The 22,843-nt window shown below is 43.5% G+C and overlaps 1 protein-coding gene across 2 annotated transcripts in view; it reads right to left on the minus strand.

The window, feature by feature from the left end:
* Window positions 1-14,013, minus strand: part of LOC145361772 (uncharacterized) — a 98,845-nt gene extending 84,832 nt beyond the window's left edge. For both annotated transcript variants that reach the window (XM_080217738.1, XM_080217737.1), the window contains exons 1-2: window positions 13,905-14,013; window positions 6,823-6,878 (exon numbers count right to left, since the gene is read on the minus strand). In XM_080217738.1, coding sequence (XP_080073864.1) covers window positions 6,823-6,878; window positions 13,905-13,910 — 62 coding nt within the window. In that variant the 5' untranslated portion in view covers window positions 13,911-14,013. The remainder of the gene's footprint in view (window positions 1-6,822; window positions 6,879-13,904) is intronic.
* Window positions 14,014-22,843: the final 8,830 nt, after the last annotated feature.

The following is a 22,843-nucleotide window of genomic DNA, read 5'->3' on the forward strand; positions in this document are numbered from 1 at the left end:
TGCTGCCTCAGAACACCAGGGCCCTGGGTTCAATTCCCAGCTCGGGTCATTGTCTGTGTGGAGTTTGCACATTCTCCTCATGACTGCGTGGGTTTCCTCCAGGTGCTCCGGTTTCCTCCCACAGTCCAAAGATGTGCGGGTTAGGCTGATTGGCCATGTTAAAATTGCCCCTTAGTGTCCCAGGATGTGTAGGTTAGAGGGATTACAGGGTAAAATATATGGGGGTAGAGCCTGGGTAGGATTGTGGTCAGTGCAGACTCGATGGGCCGAAGGGCCTCTTTCTGCACTGTAGGGTTCTATGATTCTCAGACCCTGGGTTCAATTCCAGCCTTGGATGACTGTCTGTGTGAAGTTTGCATGTTCTCCCTGTGTCTGTGGGTTTCCTCCTGCGGTGCAAAGATGTGCGGCTTAGGTTGATTGGCCATCCTAAACTGTTCCTTAGTGTTGGGGATTAGCAGGGTAAATGTGGAAACAGTGCCTTTTAGCCCTCCTTATTCCTTGCTTAAGATTCTTTCTACTTTCCCTGTATTCCACACTTGCTTTCCAGCCTCCGAGCCTTGACAAATGCTTCCTTTTTCTCTTCGACTAAGCTTACAATATTTCTCGTCATCCAAGGTTTCTAAGACTTGCCATACTTATCCTTCATCCTCACAGCAATGTGCCGCTCCTGAATCCTTGTCAACTTGCACCTGAAAGCCTCCCACATGCCAGATGTGGATTTGCCCTCAAATATCTGCCCCCAATCGACATTCTTCAGTTCCTGCCTAATATTGTCATAATTAGCCTTCCCCCAGTTTAGCACCTTAACTTGAGAATTACACTTATCTTTATCCAGCAGTACCTTAAAGCTTACTGAATTGGGGTCCCTGTTCCCAAACTGCTCCCCTACTGAAACATGGACCACCTGACTAAGCTCATTTCCCAATACCGGTTCAATGTGGCCCTTTCCTTAGCTGGGCTACCTTCGTACTGTTTCAAGAAGCCCTCCTGGATGCTCCTTACAAACTCTGCCCCATCCACACCCCTAGCACTAAGTAAGTCCCAGTCAATATAGGGGAAGTTAAAATCTCCCATCACGACAATGCTGTTACTTTTACACCTTGCCAAAATCTTCTTCCATCTCCCGCTGGCAGCTGGGCGGCCTGTGGTAAACCCCAAACTACACCCTTCCTATTCCTGAGCTCTACCCATATTGCTTTGCTGTATAAGCCACCCCACCCCACCCGAAGTGTCCTCCCACAGTTCAGTTGTGATATTCTCCTTAACCAGTAGTGCAATTCCCTCACCCCTTTTACATCCCCCTCTGTCCCGCCTGAAGCATCTGTATCCTGGGATGTTAAGCTGCCAATCCTGTCCTTCCCTTAACCAGGTCTCTTTAATAGCAACGTCATAGTTCCGAGTACTAATCCAAGCTCTAAGTTCATCTGCCTTACCTGTTACACTTTTTGCACTGAAACAAATGCACTGCAGTCTACCAGACCCTCTTTGATTAGCAAACACACCCTTGTCTGCTCTTCCTCTGAGTCTTACGTGATAGCACAGGATGGTTGTTGCTTTTAAGAAAAAGATTGGAAACTTAGCTCTCTTCAGTTTATTTTAGTAGTGGTTTGGAATAACTTCAGAAGGTGGTTCAATCAAATTGAAGAGTATGGAGGTATGATTACCCACTGATGTTTTCCATGTCCTTGTCAAAGAGAAAACAAGGATGTCCTAGGCACTTGGGTAGAAGCAAAATAAAATACAAAGCATTTTCAGAAGCCTGATCAGGAAGATATCATTTGGAGCCTGATCATTTGAACACCAGATGAAGGTTTGGAGACATTATTAACTTTTATTTACCATAATGTCAGATGTTCCTTTATCACATGCACCTCTGATTTCCTGTCTAAAGCTCTGTGGAGAAAACTTAATTTCTGACTGTTCATTACTTATCAGCCATTAGAGTTTTAACACTCAGAATTCTTTAGAATTACATAATACTACAGTGCAGAAGAGGCATTTCAGCCCATCGAGTCTGCACTGACACATGAAAGGCCCTGACCTGTCCAACTAATCCCACTTGCCAGCACTTGGCCCATAGGCTTGAATGTTATGGCATGCCAAGTACTCATCCAGGTACTTTTTAAAGGATGTGAGGCATCCCACCTCCACCACTCCCCCAGGCAATGCATCCCAGACTGTCACCACCCTCTGAGTAAAAAGGTTGCTCCTCAAATCCTCCCAAACTTCCCACCCCTCATTTTTAACTTGTGTCCCCTCATAACTGACCCTTCAACTAAGGGGACTAGTTGCTCCCTATCTGCCCTGTCCAAGGTGCTCATAGTCTGGAGCACCTCAATCAGGTCACCCCTCAGTCTTCTCTGTTCCAGAGAAAACAACCAAAGCCTATCCAACCTCTCTTCATAACTCAAATGTGTCATCCCAGGCAACATCCTGGTGAATCTTCTCTGCACCCCTTCCAGTGCGATCACAGCCTTCCAATAATGTGCCGACCTCAACTACACACAGTACTCCAGCTGTGCCCTCACCAAAGTTCTATACAATTCCATCATGACCTCCCTGTTTTCGAAATCTATACCCCGATTGATAAAGGGGCATGTGAAGTATGCCTTTGTCACTACCCTATTAACCTGCCTTTCTGCCTTCAGAGATCTATGGACAAACACACCAATGTCCTTTTGTTCTTCCAAACCTTTCATAGTATACTTCCATGTCAAATTACTCCTTCCAAAGTGTATCCCTCACACTTTTCAGGGTTAAATTCCATCTACACTTATCCGGCCATTTGACCATTTCATCTAGTCCTTCCTGTAACCCAAGACATTCAACCTCACTGTTAACCTAAAGAGAAAATGCTGGTTAATCTCAGCAGGTCTGGTAGCATCTGTAAGGAGAGAAAAGAGCTAATGTTTCGAGTCCAGATACCCTCTATCAAAGCTTTCCTTACAGATGTTACCAGGCCTGCTGAGATTATCCAGCATTTTCTCTTGTGGTTTCAGATTCCAGCAATCGCAGTAATTTGCTTTTACTCACTGTTAACCACCCAGCCAATTTTTGGGTCATCAGCAAACTTACTGATCCTACTCCCCACATAGTCACCTATGTCATTTATATAAATGACAAACAATAGGGGGGCCAGCACAGACCCCTGTGGTATGCCACTGGTCACTAGCCTCCAGTCACTAAAGCATTTTCTGATGTGCAGTGAACCCAAGTGGTCCCAAAGATAGGTTGCATATTTTTATTAAGGAGACTGTAAAAGTTGTGAAATAAATATACACTGTTAATAAGACAACTACTTAAAACTTTTGGATACTGCAGATAAAGACTAGAAACAAACAGAAATTGGAGCAGTTGACAGATTGGACTCATTCTAATGGCAAAATAAAGAGAAAGATAAAAGGGAGAAAAGTGATTAAGAAAATTATAAATAAGGCAAGAAAGGTATGATGAGAATCTCATTAGTACAGAAAAACTTATCAGTAAAACACAGTTAAATGTGATGTGAATTAATGGAAGATAGACACAAACTGGCAGAGATACTTCACAAGTACTTTCAGTGTTTAAATGAGAAGGATTTTACATTTCTCACTATTAATCTATAGTCATGTATGACAATTTCTCTCAGCACCACACTGCAGCTAGTTTGCTCATTATCTTTTTAAAATTTGTTCTACTCCAATTTGCAGCTTTTTTTTTAGTAGTAATAGTTTCCCTTTTCTATTTAGGCCTTAACAGTATCACTCAGGTCATTACACCTGAAGTTCACGCTGAACTCATCTATTTTGTTATTCCTAGCCAGATTTATCGATTCAAGAAACAAGTCCTCTAAACAGGCCACCCAATTTCACAACTAATACACATTGAACATAAGAACATAAGAAATAGGAGCAGGAGTAGGCCATCTAGCCCCTCGAGCCTGCCCCGCCATTCAATAAGATCATGGCTGATCTGTCGTGTCTCAGTTCCACATTCCCGCCCTCTCCCCATAACCCTTAATCCCCTTGCCTATCAAAAACCTATCAACCCGCGTCTTAAATATATTTAGCGAGGCAGCCTCCACAACTTCAATGGGCAGAGAATTCCAGAGATTCACCACCCTTTGAGTGAAGAAGTTCCTCCTCAACTCCGTTCTAAACCGCCCCCCCTTTATCTTGAGGCTGTGCCCTCTAGTCCTACTGTCCTTTCTGAGCAGGAAGAGCCTCTCCACCTCTATCCCATCCATCCCATTCATCATCTTATACGTCTCAATGAGATCTCCCCTCATTCTTCTAAACTCTAACGAGTACAAGCCTAGTTTATTCAGCCTCTCCTCATAGTTCAACCCCCTCAACTCCGGTATCAGCCTAGTAAACCTCCTCTGCACTCCCTCCAAGGCCAAAATATCCTTGCGTAAGTGCGGCGACCAAAACTGCGCATAGTACTCCAGCTGCGGCCTCACCAGTGCCCTATACAGCTGCAGCAAGACCTCCCTACTTTTATATTCAATCCCCCTCGCTATGAAGGCCAGCATCCCATTAGCCTTCCTGACCACCTGCTGCACCTGCAGGCTGGGTTTTTGCGACTCATGCACAAGGACCCCGAGGTCCCTCTGCACCATCGCATGCTGCAGTTTTTCGCCATGTAAGTAATAGTCCTTCCTACCATTATTCCTACCAAAGTGGACAACTTCACATTTGCCAACATTAAATTCCATTTGCCAGTTCCTGGCCCATTTGCCCAGCCTATCTAGATCCTTCTGCAGACTCTCCACACCCTCCGCACAATTTGCCGTTCCACCAATCTTGGTGTCATCAGCAAATTTCGACACCATACACTCAGTTCCCTCCTCCAGATCATCTATATAAATGGTAAATAGCTGAGGCCCCAGCACCGACCCCTGGGGCACTCCACTAGTCACCAACTGCCAATCCGAACAGCACCCATTGACCCCCACTCTCTGCCTCCTATTTGACAGCCAATCCCCTATCCACGCTAACACCCTACCCCCAACTCCATGCCCCCTGACCTTCTGTAATAACCTCTTGTGAGGCACCTTATCAAACGCCTTCTGAAAATCAAGAAACACCACATCCACCGGCTCTCCTCTATCCACCGCCCTAGACACATCCTCATAGAACTCCAATAAATTCGTCAGACACGACTGCCCCTTAACGAAACCGTGCTGCATCTGCTCTATCAAACATTGCAAATTGAGGGCAATTTTGTGGCTCAGACATGTAGAATTATAGAATTCCATAGTGCAGAAGGAGGCCATTCAGCCATGAAGTCTGCATAGACCACAATCGCTCCCAGGCCCTGTTCCTGTAACTCCACATACTTACTCTGCTAATCGCCTGACACTAGGGTCAAGTTATCATGCCCAATCAACCTAATCCTCATATCTTTGACTGTTGGAGGACACCAGAGCACCCAGAGGAAACCCATGGAGACACAGGGAGAATGTGCAAACTCCCCGTGACCTGAGGCTGGAATTGAACCTTGGTCTCTGGCACTGTGAGGCAGCAGTGCTAACCACTGTGACATCGTGCCGCCCCATGTTCAGATGCATCTTACGTTGAACACACATAACCAGCAAACAGATACCCAAAAGCACGACCAGCCTAAGAACATAAGAACTAGGAGCAGGAGTAGGCCATCTGGCCCCTCAAGCCTACTCTGCCATTCAATAAGATCATGGCTGATCTTTTTGTGGACTCAACTCCACTTACCCGCCCGCTCACCATAAACCTTAGTTCCTTACTGTTCAAAAATCTATCTATCCTTGCCTTAAAAACATTCAATGAGGTAGCTTCAACTGCTTCACTCGGCAGGAATTCCACAGATTCACAAACCTTTGTGTGAAGAAGTTCCTCCTCAATTCAGTCCTAAATCTGCTTCCCCTTATTTTGAGGCTATGCCCCCTAACTGTAGTTTCACCCGCCAGTGGAAACAACTTCTCTTGTCTTATCTATTCCCTTCATAATCTTATATGTTTCTATAAGACCTTCCCTTATTCTTCTGAATTCCAATGAGTATAGCCTCAGTAAACTCAGTCTCTCCTCATAAGCCAACCCCCTCAACTCTGGAATCAACCTAGTGAATCTCCTCTGCACCCCCTCCAGTGCCAGTCTCTCCTTTCTCAAGTAAGGAGACCAAAACAGTACACAGTGCTCCAGGTGTGGCCTCACCAGCACCTTATACAGCTGCAACATAACCTCACTGTTTTTAAACTCCATCCCTCTCACAATGAAGGACAAAATTCCATTTGCCTTCTTAATTAACTGTTGCACCTGCAAACCAACTCTTTGAAGTCAAATTTCACAGGATCCAGGGTGAAGTATATACATGGATACAAAACTGGCTTCTTGACAGAATCCAGAGAGTGGTTGTAGAGAGTTGTTTTTCAAACTGGAAGCCTGTGACTAGCCCTGTGCCTCAAAGATCACACACCTTTATCTTATGTAGCAGTCTTTGGTGCAGCACATTGTCAAATGCATTCTGAAAATCCAGGTACACCACATACACAGGTCCACTGCACATGTAACGTTCTCTAAGAATTCCAACAAATTAGTCAAACATGACTTTCCCTTCAAGAACCCATGCTGCAACCATCACTGGGATAGGAAGCCAGATTGTACAGATCAGACGAAGCACAATATTATATTTTAATTGTGTCTGTCACCAAATTAAACTGGTATTAGGCTTCACTTGATAGGTTGTTTGCTCTGAATAGCAGTATAATGCTCAATCTTCAATTGGAAGAGAAAAAACAATTCTGCTCTGAAACACAAGCTGTTAAAAACCTTCAAATTGTAAAATGCCAACATATTCAACACTTACTGTTCAGCTGGACCCATCACTCCTGACTCTGATTGCATCACGTTCCACTTGATGTACTATTAAATTAAAATGAAAAATTAAGTTTAAAATAGCAAATGGAATATGCATTAGTAGATATTGAGTGCTGACAAGGCACTGCTGTTAGTGAGGGTTTCATATCACTTTACATTCTTCAGTTTGTCATCTGAATCACAAGATTACAACCTTAATATAATTTCAGTCAATTTTCATGGCAGTGATTTTGTACCCACCTCCTCTTTTATGTGATTACTTTCTCAATATCTAACTCTACAGCTACTGGCAGGCCATCAGCACCTCGCCAAGGTGATTATTCTTCATGCGTGCACCCACAGCAATGGTGACTGCCAATCCTTAGAGATCATTATGCCCATTGTTAATCTCCATTTACAACCACTTTCAACAAATCACACAGACAGGAATATACAGGATCAGAAAAGGCCACTGCAGTCTGTTATGGCTAGTCGCTGGATAATGATCGGGAATGGTAATCTTATCTGATTTTGTTCCCTTCTTAGCCCAATGCCACTTAAGTAAATCATAATCCTAACTGCTTCCCACACTGAGATCAATGAGTAATTTTCTTTAGTTTGGAAGCATCTGAGGGAAAAAGGGATAGTTGATTACAACAATGGATTTAGATGAGAAAAGGTCTGGGCGGAGCATAGACACTGGCATAAATAGGTTGAGCCTATTGGCCTGTTTCTGTGCCGTATATCCTACTTAGTCTTTGCTTTGTTGGCATTAGCCTTCAGTCTAGATTGGAGGGCCATCCAGTATCTCAGTGTTCTTCGCAAATGTTGACACAAAGAGCTGACTGATTGGAAACGTATTAAGTGATGATCAGCATTTGATGACTGAGAAAGAGTTTGACACAATAAACAGTGAAGTATAATTCAGTCTAAGTATTATGGAAATCAGTGCTTCCTTTATGGGGAAACCATATCATTCTGAACTCTCCCATCAGAGGTCACAGGGGAAAATGGTAACATAGTGCTATTGCCACTAGGCTCATTATCACAGACTCCCTACAGTGCAAGAGGTGGCCATTCAGCCCATCAAGTCTTCACCGACAACAATCTTATCCCACCCGATCCTTGTAACCCCCATATTTATCCTGCTAACCTCCCTGATACTGAAGGGCAACTTAGCATAGCCAATCTGTCTCACCTGTAGATTTTAGACTAGTCTTTAGACTAATCCACAGGTTCACACTAATACTCTGGGAACCCGAGTATTAGCTTGATTTAAATACAATTAATAAATCTCAAATATAAAGCTAGTCCCAATAACTGTGACCATGTCACCACGACTGCTATAAAAAAAAAACATCTGATTCAAAAATGCTCTTGAGGGGGGGGCCTCTGCCACTCTTACCTGCTGTGACCTACATGTGACTCAAGACCCACAGCAATGTGGCTGACTCAGAAATGGTCTAGCATGCTGCAGAAGGGCAATTAGGGATGGATAATAAATACTGGCAACACCCATAACCCACAGAAGCATTAAAAAAAAGTTAATGAGTATGGAACAAGCTGGAGAGGAGGAAACATTTTCAACAGAATTCATTTTGAAATCTGTGGGCCCGATTTTACCACTTAGAACATAGAAGAGAACAGAGAACATTACAGCGCAGTATAGGCCCTCAATGTTGCGCCGACCAGTGGAACCAATCTAATGACCCTCTAACCTAAACTATTCCAATGTTATCCATATGCCTATCCACTGACCATTTGAACGCCCTTAAAGTTGGCGAGTCCATAACTGCTGCAGGCAGGGCATTCCACACCCTTACTACCCTCTGAGTAAAGAACCTACCTCTGACATCCGTCCTATAATTACCACCCCTTAATTTAAAGCTATGTCCCCTCGTGTTAGCCATCACCATCCGAGGGAAAAGGCTCTCGCTATCCACCCTATCTAACCCTCTGATCATCCTGTATGCCTCAATTAGGTCACCTCTTAACCTTCTTCTAACAAAAATAACCTCAAGTCCCTCAGCCTTTCCTCATAAGACCTTCCCACCATACCAGGCAACATCCTGGTAAACCTCCTCTGCACCCTTTCCAATGCCTCCACATCTTTCTTGTAATGCGGCGACCAGAACTGTACGCAATACTCCAAGTGCGGCCGCACCAGAGTTTTGTACAGTTGCAGCATGACCTCATGGCTCCAAAACTCAATCCCTCTACCAATAAAAGCTAACACACCGTACGCCTTCTTAACAACCTTATCAACCTGGGTGCCAACCTTCAGGGATCTATGCACATGTACAGCAAGATCTCTCTGCTCGTCGACACTACCAAGAGTCCTTCCATTAGCCCTATATTCTGTACTCCTGTCACACTTATCAAAGTGAATCACCTCACACTCTTCCACATTAAATTCCATTTGCCACCTCTCAGCCCAGCTCTGCAGCTTATCTAAGTCCCTCTGCAAACTGTAACATTCATCCTCACTGTCTACAACTCCTCCAACTTTGGTGTCGTCAGCAAATTTACAAATCCATCCTTCTACACCCTCAGCTAGATCATTTATAAAAATGACAAACAGTAGTGGCCCCAAAACAGATCCTTGAGATACATCACTTGTAACTGAACACCAGGTTGAATATTTCCCATCAACCACCACCCTCTGTCTTCTATCAGCTAGCCAATGCCTGATCCAAACTGCTAAATCACCCTCAATCCCACACATCTGCATTTTCTGCACTACCATGGGGAACCTTATCAAACGCTTTGCTAAAATCCATACACACCACATCAACTGCCTTACCCTTATCCACCTCTTTGGTTACCTTTTCAAAAAGCTCAATAAGGTTTGTGAGGCACGACCTACCCTTCATAAAACCGTGTTGACTATCCCTAATCAATTTATTTCTCTCTAGATGATTATAAATCCTATCCCTTATGATTCTTTCCAAAACTTTGCCCACAACAGAAGTAAGGCTCACCGGTCTATAATTCCCAGGATGGTCTCTACTCCCCTTCTTGAACATTTGCTATCCTCCAGTCTTCTGGCACTATACCTGTAGCCAATGACGACATGAAGATCAAAACCAAAGGCTCTGCAATCTCCTCCCTAGCCTCCCAGAGAATCCTAGGATAAATCCCATCCGGCCCAGGGTACTTACCTATTTTCATACTCTGAAGAATTGCTAACACCTCCTCCTTACGTACCTCAATCCCGTCTAGTCTAAAAGCCTGTATCTCAGTATTCTCCTCGACTACAATGACTTTTTCCTGCGTGAATACTGACAAAAAATATTCATTTAGTGTCTCTCCTATGTCTTCAGGCTCCACACACAACTTCCCACTACTGTCTCTGACAGGCCCTAATTTTGCCCTAACCAATCTTTTATTCTTGGCATACCTATAGAAAGCTTTAGGGTTCTCCTTGATCGTATCCACCAAAGTCTTCTCATGTCCTCTTCTAGCTCTTCTTAACTTTCTCTTTAGCTCCTTCCTGGCTAATTTGTAACTCTCCAGTGCCCTAACTGAGCCTTCATGTCTCATCTTTACACAAGCCTCCTTCTTCCTCTTCACCAGAGATTAAACTTCTTTAGTACACCACGGTTCCCTCGCTCGACCACTTCCTCCTTGCCTGACAGGTACATATTTATCAAGGACTCACAGTAGCTGCTCCTTGAATAAGCTCCACATTTCAGATGTTCCCAGCTCCTGCAGTTTCCTACTCCAACCTATGTACCCTAAATCTCGCCTAATAGCCTCGTAATTACCTTTCCCCCAGCTATAACTTCTGCCCTTCGGTATATGCCTATCCCTTTCCATCACTAAGGTAAACGTAACCGAACTGTGATCACTTTCACCAAAGTGCTCACCTACCTCCAAGTCTAACACCTGGTCTGGTTCATTACCCAGTACCAAATCCAATACCAATACTCCAGCTCCAGTCCCACTTGGAGTCTAAGGGCTGGATCCAGGCATAATACAGATCCAAGCCTGGAATCCTCTTTGCAGTGCGCCCATATGCTTTTTACTGGCTCCAACCTGATTTGCGCTGTGGGCAAGGCTTAGCACTGCTGGAACGATCAGAGTTCTGAACTGCGCATGCGCAGTTCGAAAAAAAATCTGAAGCAATGCGCCCGGGCAGGGAAGAAAAAAAAGCAGAGAAGTGGACAAGTCAGCTTGCTACCTACTGATGCTGCCTCACTCAAACCCACTGCTGGCTTCACATTCCTCCTATCGCACCCTGATTGACTAAAATCATTTTTAAAACATATATTTTTACTGGGCTTTTCTTTTTGGTTAAAGTTTTTTTTTATTTTTAACAAAAGCAAACTGTGATCACCAGATCTACAAAGTAAAAGTGAGGAAGAAAAGATAACTCAGAAGGAGCTCCCTGGGATAGTTGATTTGAGACAAAAACCAAGAGGATGGGAAAGCAGAACAGTATTAAACCTTCAGAGATAAGCTTGAAATAATCCATCTGTTGAGAATTTCTTAATGTTCCCAATTCAACAATTGTATGATACCATCAAGAGTGCTGGCTTGGAATACTGTCTGATATCGTCAGTTCAAATTACTAACTCTTAGAATCACAGGCACGAAAAGTAGAGAACATTTTCCCCATCCTGTCTGCCACTTATTTGCTAAACCAATCCAAAACTGCACTGCTTCCAATGGTGTTCCTGCAGGGTCTCTTACTTCAACTGTTTGCCTATCTTGCTTCAGCTTCAAACTCTTCTTCAATGTTCCATATATAATGCTCCACATGATGACATTACCTTCGTGCCTGCTATTACCAGTTACGAGTCTCATAAATATCTTTGAAGGAGATGGCTAAATCCTGCTTTTAGCCCAGTTGACTCAATACTGGTTAAAACCTTCATTAAGTATAGATATATATATAAACCTCTAACATATTCAAAAATTTGGACATTTGAATTGCACCATTTTCACTTTTGCCTATACTGCTGAATGCGCCCCCACCCCTCCCCAGCAGCACACCTGCAAGTGCTGACTTGCGTTCCCCTCAATAATAATAAGCAAACTGCATGGAACTTGCTGGAATGCTCTGTCAAACCTGCAGCTGATCTGCCCTAATGAAGGGCAACTCCAAAAGAAGCCCCAGAATGGACAGGCAGGCAGTACAGGACCACGAGCAGACAACCAGCTTCCCAATTTTCTGATGATGACCTGGGAAGGCTGCTGGATGCAGCAAAGTCAAGGTGGAACTCACTGCCCGTGGAGGTCGTGGAAGTGGAAACTATAGGGACATTTAAGGGACATGTCTACAGCTATCTGGGTGGGATGGGAACGGATGCATATGGGTGCAGAAAAATCAGATGGGCAGCCTGGTCACTACAGGGTTGGATGTCAGAAGGGCCTGTCCCTGTGATGTAATTGTCTGGGTTCAGTGTTATATGTTCAAGGGAGCCATGTGATTCATGTGTTTGGCATCCCCGATTCCTCTCCCTCCTTTGCACTTAACCTTGTGTCCTGTGTTTCAGGGGCAGATCCTGACGACCCAGGGCCTTCTGGACCACAGTTCTTCCTTCATGTCCTCCTCCTCAGCTCCAGGAGCAACCAGAAGAACAGCAAGATCGACTGGTTGCATCGCGAAAGCCATCTCATCACTCTGAAAGATGCGGGAGATGGGTTTGGATTGGGGGAAGGTGGGGATGAACGAATGTTGGAGCCATGCAACACTGCTTGCCCCAGCACATCGACAATCACAGCACCTCCCCATGCCCCCCAATACCCCTGGCCACGTGCTCCACACAGTTACAGCCCCTGGTATCACTGAGGGATTGCAACAGTGCTATCTGCCTTCAGCCTGAAGTGAGCTGCGGTGCTAGGCCCTGAGCTCCGTGCTGCCAGACAGAAATCAGAGCTCAAGCACAGTAACAGCCCCTGTCCGCGCCCCACCCCCGCCCCCCAACATACTTGCAGAGCTGCCACCGACCTGGAACAGCAGAATGGCCGCAACTACAAGACACCCGTAAGTACCGGACAGCTTTCAGACCCACGCACCTACCTCCTTACCAACCCTCACTGAGGAAGCGTCGGCTTCCAACTTTTATTTAGCAGGTCGCTTACAGCGCAGATCCAAAATGGACCAGAAGACGGTAAAGTGGGATTTGGTGGTAAAGTTGGGCGCGCAGTTCATTAGATCAATTTAAATGCATGCTAATGCATTTAATTCGTCGGGCCGCTGAATCTATCGCGATTTTGCGCCCAAAAACGGGCATGAATTTTTGGTAAAATCGGGCTGTGTGTGTGGTTAACTGAAGGACTCGAACATTGAGTTGAATTTCTGGTATAGCTAAGCTGGAGAGAGCGAGCTTTGCACACCAAATTTCATAGTTAAAGAATACTAGAACCATAGATTGCTGACCAGAAGTGGTGAAGCTTAAACACCTGACATGCCTACATTGAACAGGGAGTTCAAGTAATACTGTGATTGTTATGTAATGCAACTATTTAAGATAAACTATTATAGTTCATGTTCTTTGATTTTTACAAAATCAAACTTTGTTTAAACTATGTACCTTGTGGATTCATACCTTCAGTAAACACCGCATTTTTCAGATTCTAAACAAAAAGTACAAACATTATAGGTCTCTGTTGGGGTCATAATGCCGATGAAGCTACAATACAGTATTGCAGACCAAACTGTGGAAGCAGCATGTGATAGAGCTAAGAGATCCTGCAGCCAACAATCAGATGATAGAATCTACTGCAGAGACAGGCCATTCAATCCAAATTTGTCCATGCTGATCAAAATGCACATCCAAGCGAACCCCATTTGCCTTCATTTGACCCATATCCCTCTAAGCCTTTTTCTATCCATGTATCTGTCCATTTTATTGGCTGCTCATTCATTTATCTGTGTATGTATGTGCCACTATAAGTGCCGGAATAGCCATAAACAGGAGATGGGATTTTCCGGGCTCGCACGCCTGTAAACTGGAGATTCCCGCCCGACTTCAATGAACCTTTACATCAACCCTCCACCTGCTAGAATTCCAGTGGCAGGTGGGATGGGAGAATTCCAACCAGGATCTCCACTCCTTCACACACCCATTGCTGGCACCTCACCTTCATAATATCTCCAGCACCTCCAGCTGACTTTTCATGGTATGGCACTAATGCATTTGCTGGGAAAATAAAAGAAATAAAATGACAGAAAACATTAATATTAGTGATCAGAGCAGCAACCAACTCCAAGGAACACAAGGAAGCTGATTGTTCTGTGATTCCCACTCATCAGATACTCCACGCAGTTGCATTCAAGTAAGCCAGCCATGGCATAATTAGAATGGATTATGAATATTTTCTGTTCAACTTGGATCAAAAACACAAATATAGTCCAATGCGTGGCTGACAGGGATAGGTTCCTGGAGTGCTACTCAGGAAATAATACATCTGACAAACATGCCATCTCAATCAAGCACCATGCTACTGATCTCATGATCTTCAGAAGATGATACTAACAAATCATACACTTCAGTAAGTGGTACATAAAAGGATCAATTTTATAAGTCCCTGTTCAGATAACATTATGGGTTCCATTTTAATAGGTGCGACTTGCACCAAACAATGAGGCCAAAACATCACAATTTTCAACCTAAATTCAATGGAAATTTTACAATACAAGCCATGCAATGTTTAAATCATCTATACAAGATTTCCATGCATCTTTGGCTGAAGTCACAGCAATTATTTGAGACCCTCTGATGGAAATTCAACCATCATGGCACCGATATTTAGAGCAAGGCCAAAAAATGGGAAAATAAAGTGGGCACATGGAGGTCCTGTCCATTTTAAAGACAAAAATTTTGTTCCATTTACTGCCCAGCAGCTGGCCAGATTGACAGCCTGGCTGCTAGCTTGGGAGGAGATAATCAATAGAATCAGAAACCCTACAGTGCAGGACAACAATCCCAACCAGGCCCTATTCCCATAACCCCATATATTTACCCTACTAATCCTCTAACACTAAGGGGCAATTTAGCATGGCCAATCCGCCTAACTTGTACACCTTTGGATGCAGACAGCAGGAAGCCACAATTGGATACCATTAATGATCAGAACTTGAAATGGAGGTTGGATAGTCAGCAAATGCAGCAGTGGAGAACGAGGAATGGCAGCTAAGCAGTGATATTATAAAAAAGAACACCTACTTCGTAGAACCAGCAGCTCCTGGCATCCTTTTAGTGTCGGTTTTCCTGATTTCTGGGAAACCTGCGTAGCAACAATGAATTTGATGTCAGCCAATGCAGTATGAGAGCCCAATGTAAGTATGTCAGTGATGTCTCAGCTTGGAGATGCAGGACATTGGAATACTCTAATATCTACCATCACAAAAGGAGGAATCCTGGAGCACATTCTCCATACTCAAGGTTTTATTCCCCATAAACCTGATCATCTCCCACCATTTGGAAAAGGGTTAATATGAAAGCGAATATATCAATTAGCCTTCATATTGGCAATAATTCAAGTGTTTTCTGCACTTTGAATCTGTCCTTATTGCTCTTGCAGGTGGTAACAAAATGGCTTTGCCAGCATCTTCAAAGTTGATTAGGATTTCATTTTTCCAGCTGCTGCAGTTTTGTATTAGCTTCAAAACTCTCCCAAGCTCTACATATTTTATCTCTCGGATCTATTTTTTAGCAGTCATATATTCTATAATTGACTACTTCTTGAGAGTGATAATGTCCCGAGACATGAAAACCATATTGAGGGTAAACATTGGATTTAGGATTATATTTTCTAAATGATGATTAACTTTCTTTGCAGCTCCATTATTTTTGGGTTCTTTTAATGATTTCAGTTTGTAAATGTACAATTTTTAAGATAAGGAATGCTGGACCTGGGGATTGCTATCCATAGAAATATAGAAACATAGAAGATAGGAGGAGGAGGAGGCCATTTGGCCCTTCAAGCCTGCTCTGCCATTCGTCACGATCATGGCTGATCATCCAACTCAATAGCCGAATCCTGCTTTCTCCCCGTAACCTTTGGTCTCATTTGCCCCCAAGTGCTATAGTCAGCCGCCTCTTGAATACATTCAATGTTTTGGCATCAACTACTTCCTGTAATAATGAATTCCACAGGCTCACACTCTTTGGGTGAAGAAATGTCTCCTTACCTCCGTCCCAAATGGTCTACCCCAAATCCTCAGACTGTGACCCCTATAGTTCTGGACTTCCCCCACCATCAGGAACATTCTCCCTGCATCTATCCTGTCTAGTTCTGTTAGAATTTTATTAATCTCTACGAGATCCCCCCACATTTGTCTCAACTCCAGCGAAAACAATCTTAACTTAGTTACCCACTTTCTGTCTACCCCATTTTTTAAACACTGGTGTCACGTTTGCTGTTTTCCAATCTGCTGGAATCACCCCAGGGGGTGCTGGAAGTCTTAAAGCACATCAAGGTAGATAAATCCTCAGGACCTGATGAAGTGTATCCCAGGACATTGAGAGAGGCTAGGGAGGAAATTGCGGGTCCCCTACCAGAGATATTTGAATCATCAACAGCCACAAGTGAGATGCCTGAAGATTGGAAGGTAATGAATGTTTTTGCCTTTGTTTAAAAAGGGCTGCATGGAAAAGCCCCATAGGCCGGTGAGCCTCACATCTGCAGTGGGTAAGTTGTCGTAAGGTATTCTAAGACAGGATCTACAGGCATTTAGAGAGGCAAGGACTGATTAGGGACAGTCAGCATGACTTTCTGAGTGGAAAATCACATCTCACAAATTTGATTGAGTTTTTTTGAAGGGATAACCAAGAAGGTAGATAAGGGCAGTGCAATTTATGTTGCCCACATGGACTTCAGCAAGGCCTCTGACAAGTTACCACATGGTAGGATGTTGCATAAGCTTAAATCTCATGGGATCCAGGGTGAGGTAGCCAAATGGATACGAATGATAGAAGAGAAAGAAGATGGCTGTAGAGGGTTATTTTCGCTGGATCCACTGTTGTTTGTCATTTATATTAATATTTGGATGAGAATTTAGGAGGCATGTTTAATAAGTTTGCAGATGACACTAAGATTGGTGGCACAGCGGACAGTGAAGGTTATCTAGGATTGCAACAGAATCTTGATCAATTGGGTCAGTGGGCTGACAAACGGCTGATGGGAGTTTAATTTAGATAAATGCAAGGTGATGCATTTTGGTAGATCGAATCGGGACAGGACTTACTCAGTTCATGATGGGGCACTGGGGAGGGTTATAGAACAAAGAGATCCAGGAGTACAGGTTCATAGCTCCTTGAAAATGGGTAGACACAGTGGTGAAGAAGGCATTCGGCATGCTTAGTTTATTGGTCAGAACATCGAAAAGGAGTTGGGACTTCTTGTTGAAGTTGTATAAGACAATGATAAGACCAGACTTGGAACAATGTGTACAGTTCTGGTCACCCTATTATAGAAATAATATTATTAAACTGGAAAGAGTGCAGAAAAGATTTGCTAGGATGCTACCAGGACTTGATAGTTTGAATTATAAGGAGAGGCTGGATAGACAGGGAACTTTTTCTCTGGGATGTCGGAGGCTTAGCGGAGATCTTATAGAGGTCTATAAAATAAAAACAGAAACTGATTAACTTCTTGAATTTCGATCCAATCTGAACTACATGAAGGATTAAATACACAATATGAAAAACAAATCCAGACTTCAAAAGGGTACAAAAGAAATTCTATGAAATAGTGAATTGAAAAGAGTCCAAAGGGCAGTCAGTGACTGTGGAAGATTCCAAACAGAACTGAATGCCAAGGTGAAGTTGTCAAATTTAGGAGTTTCACAAGTATTTCTGAAAGAAAGACAAATCAACTTACCAGAGTAGATGCTGAGCTGCATGAAAATATGGATAAACTCAGTGCAAATGGGAAAAAAATAAATTAGTCAAAGATTCTGGTAAGATAGTTAAACAAGTTGGACTAGAATTCCAATTTTGAAACGCACATACATTGCAATGAGAAATACAATAATAGAAGCACAAAAAGTGACAAGGAGATGACTATAATGGCAGAGGTGATAGTGGATGCCTTAGTGATTATTTTCCAAACCTCGCTGGATTCTGAGGAAGTGCCGGAAGATTGGAAAATGGCTAATGTTACGCCGCTGTTTAAAAAGGGTAGCAGGCAGAAGGCAGGGAATTATAGGCCGGTTAGTTTAACGTCTGTTGTAGGAAAAATGCTTGAATCCGTCATCAAAGAAGAAATAGCGAGGCACCTTGAGAAGAACTGTTTGATACAGCAGACGCAGCATGGATTTGTTAAGGGGAAGTCGTGTCTGACGAATTTATTGGAATTCTATGAGGATGTGACTAGTGCGGTGGACGGAGGGGAACCGGTGGATGTGGTGTTTCTCGATTTTCAGAAGGTGTTTGATAAGGTGCCGCACAGAAGGTTAGGGGGGCATGGAGTTGGGGGTAAGGTGTTAGCGTGGATAGAGGATTGGCTGTCTAATAGGAGGCAGAGAGTAGGTGTCAATGGGTGCTATTCGGATTGGCGGTTGGTGACTAGTGGAGTGCCCCAGGGATCGGTGCTGGGGCCTCAGCTATTTACCATCAATACAGATGATCTGGAGGAGGGAGCTGAGTGTAGGGTGTCGAAATTTGCTGATGTCACAAAGATAAGTGGAAAAGCAAATTGTGCGGAGGGTGTAGAAAGTCTGCAGAGGGATCTAGATAGGCTAAGCGAGTGGGCGAGGACCTGGCAGATGGAATACAATGTTGGCAAGTGTGAGGTTATCCACTTTGGCAGGAATAATAGTAGGAGGGACTACTATTTAAAGGGCGAAAAGCTGCAGCATGCTACGGTGCAGAGGGACCTGGGGGTCCTTGTGCATGAGTCGCAAAAACCCAGCCTACAGGTGCAGCAGGTGATCAGGAAGGCAAATGGGATGCTGGCCTTCATAGCGAGGGGGATTGAATATAAAAGTAGGGAGGGTCTTGCTGCAACTGTACAGGGCACTGGTGAGGCCACAGCTGGAGTACTGTGTGCAGTTTAGGTCGCCGCACTTGCGCAGGGATATTTTGGCCTTGGAGGGAGTGCAGAGGAGGTTCACTAGGCTGATATCGGAGTTGAGGGGGTTGAACTATGAAGAAAGGCGGAATAGACTGGGCTTGTACTCGTTGGAGTTTAGAAGGATGAGGGGGGATCTTATTGAGACGTATAAGATGATGAAGGGGATGGATAGGGTAAAGGTGGAGAGGTTCTTCCCGCTCAGAAAGGACAGCAGGACTAGAGGGCACAGCCTCAAGATAAGGGGGTGGGGGGGGGAGGGCAGTTTAGAATGGAGTTGAGGAACTTCTTCACTCAAACAGTGGTGAATCTCTGGAATTCTCTGCCCATTGAAGTGGTGGAGGCTACCTCGCTAAATATATTTAGGACACGGGTAGATAGGGTTTTGATAGGCAAGGGGATTAAGGGTTATGGGGAGAAAGCAGGGAAGTGGAACTGATCCACTTCAGATCAGCCATGATCTTATTGAATGGCGGGGCAGGCTCGAGGGGCTAGATGGCCTACTCCTGCTCCTATTTCTTATGTTATGTTCTTATAATGGTCGTCCACCTCACAAGAAACAAGTTAGCCTAGCAACCACCAACCAGTACAACAGCCACACCAACCAGGTGTAGTTCAGCATGAAAGAATGGAAGAAAAAGGATGAAAAGATACCCAGACACCAGAACGTCGAATCCTACAGGAAGAACCAACAGTGACAAAGTCTATCACTCCTCCAACAGTATTGTGAATGAGATATGAAAGGATTTTCAGGCCTACATACCACCTGAAATTTTGAATATAACAACTTGAAGGAAGAGATAGGGTAGTGACAATGCAGATATATGACGGTAACAACAATATAAGACATAATGTAAACTATAATCATGTAAAATATACTGGATGTAGGCTGGGGTTTAGAGGTGTAGTATAAGGGATGTAAGAGAGCACATAACCCATATCCAGGTCAGCCAAACGCTGGTCAGAGCCGTGTACATCAGCAACATGGAGACAGCTCCCAGCTTGTCTATTTTACTGCACATTTGTAATAAGGCTTACAGTTAACTACATCTGACTATGAAGACTTCTTCAGAGCTCCTGAACTATAACCAATACCCTACAACAATTTTTATGAAGCACTGTGTGTTTTGTTAAAGGAAACAATACACAGCGAACAAGAACTACATGGTAAATGTCACCCCTTTCTAGATTAGGGCCACTGGATCCAGTTTTGGTACTATTGCACTTAATCAAATTACAAACTCAGCATAAAGACTCTGAGCTTCTTTTATCTGCATTAAATTTAATGGGATTTAAATAGCTGGGATTTATGTTTTTACTTACATTATTGTCCATACTCTTTTCCTTTCTCAAAAACAGTTCTTCATAAAGTAGCCCTATCTGTCCTGCGAGGAAAAGTAGAAATATATAGGTAAAATAAGCTAAAAATTATGAAGATTTGCATTTTCCTTTTAAAATCTTGAATAAGTTCATTTTTGTCAGTGACTGTTATGCTGTTTATGATATGAATTGATTGTCAACCATTCTCATTATTTGTGACAGATGGCATCATTCAGTGAAAAAGTTTGTGTGAAAACAACAAGAGTTCCAGTCATTCATTCTCAAGACACTAGTGGACAGTCACAGGGAACTAGTGGACAGTCACAGGGATCCATGCTGGGGTCACAATTATTTACAATATATATTAATGACTTGAATGAGGGAAACGAATGTACTTCTGCCAACTTTGCAAATGATATAAAAATAGATGGGAAGACAAGTGGTGAGATCGATCTCTCTCTCTCTGTCAGGCCTCTGCTGTTATAATTGTGTATGAGAGGTCTGCACAAGCGCAATAGTTCGCTCTGCTGTCTGATCAAATTGGCTGGCAAATTAAGCCCGGCCCATTACCTCTAGTAGCTAAAGACATTTTTCATGCACTGAGTGCATAAGATTGGGAGTAAAATCACACCTCAAAAACGGATCTGCCATTTTCACACTAGTTGTACACTTAGAATTTTTCTCATAAAATTCTGCCCAAAAGTCCAGAGGGATTAGACATAAGAACAAGAACATAAGAACTAGGACTAGGAGTAGGCCATCTGGCCCCTCGAGCCTGCTCCGCTATTCAATAAGATCATGGCTAATCTTTTCGTGGACTCAGCTCCATTTACCCGCCTGCTCGCCATCACCCTTAATTCCTTTACTGTTCAAAAATTTATCTATCCTTGCCTTAAAGACATTCAATGAGGTATCCTCAACTGCTTCACTGCGCAAGGAATTCCACAGATTCACAACCCTTTGGGTGAAGAAGTTCCTCCTCAACTCAGTCCTAAATCTTCTCCCCCCTTAATCTGAAGCCATGCCCCAAAGTTCGAGCTTCACCTGTCAGTGGAAGCAACTTCCCTGCTTCTATCTTATCTATTCCCTTCATAATCTTATATGTTTCTATAAGATCTCCCCTCATTCTTCTGAATTCCAACGAATATAGCCCCAATCTACTAAGTCTCTCCTGATGAGCCAACACTCTCAACTCCAGAATCAACCTAGTGAATCTCCCCTGTACCCCATCCAGTGCCAGCATATTCCGTCTCAAGTAAGGAGACCAAAACTGTACACAGTACTCCAGGTGTGGCCTCACCAGCACCTTATCCAGCAGCAAAGGACAGGTTAGGTGAATGGGCAAAAACTTAGCAGATGGAATATAATGTCAGAAAACTTTTGTAGGAATAATAAAGGAGCTGAATATTATTTAAATGGAGGAAGACTACTAAAAACTGCAGCACAGAGAGATTTGCATACCTTGTGCATAAATCATAAAAAGCTAGCATGCAAGTTCAGAAGGTAATTGGTGAAGCAAATGCAATGCTGGCCTTTCTCTCAAAAGGGAATGGATATAAAAATAGGGGAGTCTTGCTAAAATTCTTCAAGGCAATAGTTAGATCACACCTGGAATACTGTGAACAATTTTAGTTCCTTTATCTAAGGAAAGGTTTACCAGCATTACCGGTCATTAGATTGGTTCCACTGGTCGCTGCAACATCGAGGGCCGAAGGGCCTGTACTGCGCTGTAATGTTGTACGTTCTAGCATTAAAGGCTGTCCTGAGATGCTCCACTAGGTGTTCCATGCAGAATACACAACAACCAAGGCAAAATTTTGAGGGCAAGCTCATACAAGATGAATGGTATTGCCACAAGTCATAATACTGCTAACCATTTGGAAGATAATGGATAACATGGTTGATTCAAGATCCCTTTGGCAGATTTGCACCTCCAACATCTTGAGAACAAACAAAAGCCTAAATAATCTAGAACCTGCTTATTCATTTAACATTCCTCCAATGCCTTTTCTTTGGGGGAGGCCCAGTTCTTCCAAGGGACAATCTACTTGGGCTCGACACACATCCCGAAGACACTGGCCGAGTTAATGAGTGGTTAGTTGATCATCATATCAGACTAAACCATTTGTTTGAGATGGCATCCAAGAAAACAGAAATAATCAGTGAGAGGAAAAGCTAAATGACTACAAGGCCAATGATGTTGATCTCCCAAATGGTACAAGAATGATCCTCATAAATAGGAATATAAAGGTTCAAAATAAGATACATTATGTATCTTGTGGAGTCCCAAACCCCACAAACTTGTCAAGCACCTTGATATGAGGTCACACTTCCATCATTGAACCAGAAGGCAACTTCAGAAGGGGGTTCTGACAGAAGGCAACTGCTTGATGCCAAAACCCTTATAGATGATGTGGGAACAAGCAGCACTTTCAAAGATGTGGCCAAATTTGAAGTAGCAATTGACAGAGGTTCAGTGATGGAGAATTGGATAAAGTCACTAAATCCTGAAGTGACTTGTGTGTCATGAACTCAGAGGGTACATCCAGTGTAAGGAAGTTTACTCCGATACAGAAAGCAGATGCAGAAACATCATGTAGTGAGTGAGACTGCAGTTGAAGCAACAAGTCCCCCTGCTCATGAAATTCTTGAATACATGAACGACTAGACCCCAACATGCCTGA

Source organism: Carcharhinus amblyrhynchos, chromosome 35 (assembly GCF_965287045.1).
Source record: "Carcharhinus amblyrhynchos chromosome 35, sCarAmb.v2.hapA, whole genome shotgun sequence".
In the NCBI taxonomy this organism is placed as follows: Eukaryota; Metazoa; Chordata; class Chondrichthyes; order Carcharhiniformes; family Carcharhinidae; genus Carcharhinus; species Carcharhinus amblyrhynchos.